General features: G+C 29.9%; 1 protein-coding gene across 2 annotated transcripts; it reads right to left on the reverse strand.

Moving 5' to 3' along the window:
- Positions 1-682: 682 nt before the first annotated feature.
- On the reverse strand, positions 683-3,937 carry LOC126659621 (probable RNA-binding protein ARP1). Of its 2 annotated transcripts, none has more exons than XM_050352932.2 (6): positions 3,568-3,937; positions 3,308-3,473; positions 2,789-2,912; positions 2,645-2,687; positions 2,182-2,404; positions 683-1,100 (listed from the first exon to the last, which is right to left on the reverse strand). In XM_050352932.2, the coding sequence occupies exons 1-6, from the start codon at positions 3,748-3,750 to the stop codon at positions 1,081-1,083; spliced, it is 759 nt and encodes a 252-aa protein (XP_050208889.1). In that variant the 5' UTR covers positions 3,751-3,937; the 3' UTR covers positions 683-1,080. The 2 variants fall into 2 exon arrangements, with proteins under 2 accessions (XP_050208889.1, XP_050208890.1); XM_050352933.2 differs by having other exon boundaries at positions 683-1,076; positions 2,178-2,404.
- Between the last annotated feature and the right edge of the window lie 426 nt (positions 3,938-4,363).

A 4,363-nucleotide genomic window follows, 5' to 3' on the forward strand; every position in this document is an offset into this window, starting at 1 on the left:
ATATTTATGAGAAATTTTAAAGAACGTGATTAAATTGAGAAAACGTGTAAAGTTGATGGATTTTTATGACATTAACTCTATTTTAAAACACATCCTTAAATAATGGCATTAATATAAATTTTTGTCAAAAAATTTATATATTTCATAATATATTTTAAAATAATAAACTCAATTTACAGATGACTTGGTGTACCAGTTTTTTCTTAAAATTTATATAGTTTCCATTTACACAATTTTAAAGCATAGTAGCATGAAGTTTCACTGATAGCCTCACTTTAAAAGAAAATAACTTATTAAATTTATTCGGAAATGGAGAAATTATTCAAAAATCATCCGCCTACAAATTCTATCACGACGATGAATAGTATTTTCTGAAACAATATCTTTTAGTGATACAAATTGAATATATTTACAGAATATAGTAAAATGAATACATACAGTATGGTTGATTCGGTTTAAAAATCCACAAATCTAACCAAATTATCATCTCTCTTTAATCAAATTCTTAAAATTATAAAACGGACTAACCAAATTAGCCGGTTAATTCAATTAATTTAGTTAAACCGAATTGTTAATCACCCATTTCAAAAGCGATGGGTCGAATTCCGGTACTTAAATTGAAAAAATTAATTAAAGTGAAGTACATATGCTTATAAGAAAAAGATCAGGAGTCATTATAATATGAATAAACAGGCAGGCAAAGTTGGTTGATATACCATAAAAAGCCACCCATAAGAAATGGGCAAACATACATTAGAGTACACTGATTTCTCAGTTACAAATAAATAATTAATTCTTTTTTGTCTTTTTTTCTAATAATTCACAGCTCAAGCTGAGATGTTAGAGATAAGATAGATAATGTAAATAAAAGAATCTGATGAAACACCTAAATTATTAATAATTTATGAAAAGAATTATTAAATTAAAATTAAAATTAATAATAAATTGGAAAAAAAGAGACAACAGATAAGAAAATAATGTTGTTGTGCAGCAGCTTTTCTTCCATTTGCCAACTATGTTTTTGCTTTCTTGTTCCTTTTATTGGTTTTATCCATCCTTTTTAAAGCTTGCCAACTGTACCTATTCAACAGCCAAACAAACTGTTTCTGTAACATCAGTTCACATTTACTATAATTAATCATCAATTTAACATAGTTTATATATTTGCTATAATTCCAAAAAAAAAATAGCATAAATTATTATGAATAAGAGCGGAAAGCGGTATGGTAGGCAGCCGCTAGAAGTGAACAAAAACCGATCAAAAAAAAAAAAAACGAGCCAAAACCAACAAATTTGACGTGACTTGGTTTGATATATATGATAAGAAAAATTTGGATACTCAGTTTAGTTCGGTTTGGTTTGGTTCGATTTTAACCTTAAAATATTTTTAGTTAGATTTTCATGTAAATTAAAACAAAAATAATCAATTTAAACCAATAACCAAACAATCTAATCTATACTTTTTCAAAATTTTGACTTTAGAATAAAAAAGAATTTGCTTCGATTTGATTCGAATGTACACTCTTAACGGCCATCCATCCTATATTGACCGTTTTTTCGCGTTTTATAAATTTGCAGTTATGAAATCAGTAAAAAAATTCGCCATCACTTAACTTTCTTATTTTATTTAAATTTTTAATTATGACATTCGTACTAAATTTAAAGTTTGAGTTATGATATTTTTATTCTTCCAAATCACATTAGTAAATCTAATATACAACCATTATGAGGTGGCATTTTCTTATTTGAGCTGGCGGTAGTTTAAGTTCAGACCAATCAGAATAAAACCAAAACATAATAAAACCAACAGATCCATACTAAGTAACCAAAGACATTAAACCAGCTAATCAAAGGGCATTTTGGTCTTCTAAAACACGTGGGTTTCTAACATTGCCAGTTGGCATTTTACAGTGGACCCAACATCTCAATCAGTCACGTGACTCAATGATTCTTTGTTCACATTGACTAAGGTTAATGTTCCTCTGTTACACTCACACCCACGTTACCATGTGACTGCCACTTCATTATTTTAACATAAAATAATTACTGTAAAGTGAACTTTATTGTAATAAAAAATCAAATCCGATTGTCCAGATCCAAATATAACATTTTATCATGTACGAAATTGAAAAATTAAATTAAATTGAGACTAGATTGGTAATTTTTGGAAATGTGAGGTACCTGGGTTAGAAGCAGCCATTGATGGAGGTTTGGACATGATGGTCGGGATCTGAGCGGCTGTTGATGGAGGGTAGATATGGGCTGGGTGGCCCATCGTATGAGATTGATGGTAGTGATAAAGAGGGTACACTGGCATCAGTGTGTTCGCACCCATAATAGTCTGCCCTGGGTATACCTGAGAGAAATGCCCGTTCATGTAGGACCCTCCTGTATAACTCATCTTCTGTAGGACCCAAAATCAAATTTTTAATTTTCTTCAATATTATACTTATTTATCAATAATAAACAAAATAGTATATAAAATAAATTATTAAAACATAATTATAATTAGATTCACAGCAAATACTCATAACCTAAAAACAAGAAACTAAAACGCCAATTATAAATTTATCAAGTAATTAAATTTTATTTTATAAATAACTATATAATAAAAATTAACTTTTAATTTATGTGAATAACTTACATGATTGTAACTGATATCAGTAGCAACATAAGTTGGGGTATACCTGCAAATTAAAATGGAAGTATCAATATCATCAATATGTGACAGTTTATTTCTATAAAATAGACCTAATAATCTAAAAGAGTAATAAGAATATTAATTTACCCGTAATACGGAACGGGCTGATGGTGGTGGTGATGATGATGGTACGGCGATGCCTGTGAGCTAGCCGGATAATACCACTGCACATGATTTGCTGGAGCTGCTGCTCTTTGCCCAGTGTTCGATCCTTTTCAATATAATCATAATTCACATTTAGCGTATATACTCGTTTAGCATATAACACATTAAATTTAAAGTGGAAAATATTAAATTTGAATATTAATACTTTTACGAAAAAATGGTCGAACATGATATATAATGGGTAAATAAACTAATCATTGTATATTCATTATGATTATACGTTTACTTTTTTTTATATTGGTTGCAATTTGCAAAAGTAAAAGTGAATAATATTAATGTAGTAAATTTATTAAGGAGAATCAAAATCAGCAGAATTTTATGCGATCTGGTTTCATGCCAAAATGGAAAATTCCAGATGAGGAATTAAAAAAGAAATAATAAAAAAAAATCCTTAATCCACTACTTATGAAATTATGTTACGCATAGTAACAAATACATTACCATGTTGAGCCTGAGGTGGTGGAGGAGGAGGAGTAACCGCCGGCGTGGCGGACCTAGGGCGGCGAGCACCAAGTGAAGCGAGATTACAGTTAGCTCTCCGGCCATTGATAATAGGTGATGCATCTTCACAAGCCTTTTTAGCTGCTTCAGCTTCCTTAAACGTCACCTAAAAAAACATAAACATAAACTCATAACTTAATTATTACAACCTCAACATGATTGTCGTTAAAACATAGAATTTTCACACAAAAAAAACTTACAAATCCATAGCCTTTGGATCGACCAGTGAGTTTATCAGAAATAATAACAGCCTCCAAAATGTCACCGTATTTTTCGAAATGATCTCTCATTGCTTCCTTTGGAGTTTCCCATGCTAATCCGCCGACGAACACTTTGGTCAGTGTCGTATCACCAAATGGTCCGACGTTGTTACCCATCGTCATTCTTCTTATTACAATAACTCTATATTTAGGAATGTTTTTCGGCTCGACTCGACTCGACTCGATTAAATATTGATTTGGAAGATATATTGTAGTGAGAAAATGAGGAGGAGAAGGAGAGGGAGGGAGTGATATAAGATGGGGAGTTGGAGAGAATTTAAGAAACGAAAATGGATAGAGAAAACAGAGAAGCAGACAGATAGACTTTGCTTATGCTATCACTCTTATATTATAACATCATCTCTTCTAGTAGTATTTCTTAAATCACTTATTTTAAACATATATTTATATTCATAAAATTTTCTGACTTTTGTATTTTAGTAGTATTTTATCTTACTTTTAAAATATTTTAGACATTTCAAAATTAATTTTATATTTTAATTTAATACATAAAAATATTTTTTTTCTTTTTTACTTCTTTTATTATGTGATGCAAGGGGTCTAGGAAAACCCGAATTATATCAAACTCAAATTTGAATGTGTTATACAGGTAAGCTTGAATATGTTATATAAGCTGGAATTTGAATATGCTAATTTTTTTAAGTTTAATCTCGAACGATCGATATTTGAATTATCGGACTTGAATCCGAACTCGACTCGAATTTAATAAAAATGA

This window comes from Mercurialis annua, linkage group LG8 (genome assembly GCF_937616625.2).
Source record: "Mercurialis annua linkage group LG8, ddMerAnnu1.2, whole genome shotgun sequence".
NCBI classification, from domain to species: Eukaryota; Viridiplantae; Streptophyta; class Magnoliopsida; order Malpighiales; family Euphorbiaceae; genus Mercurialis; species Mercurialis annua.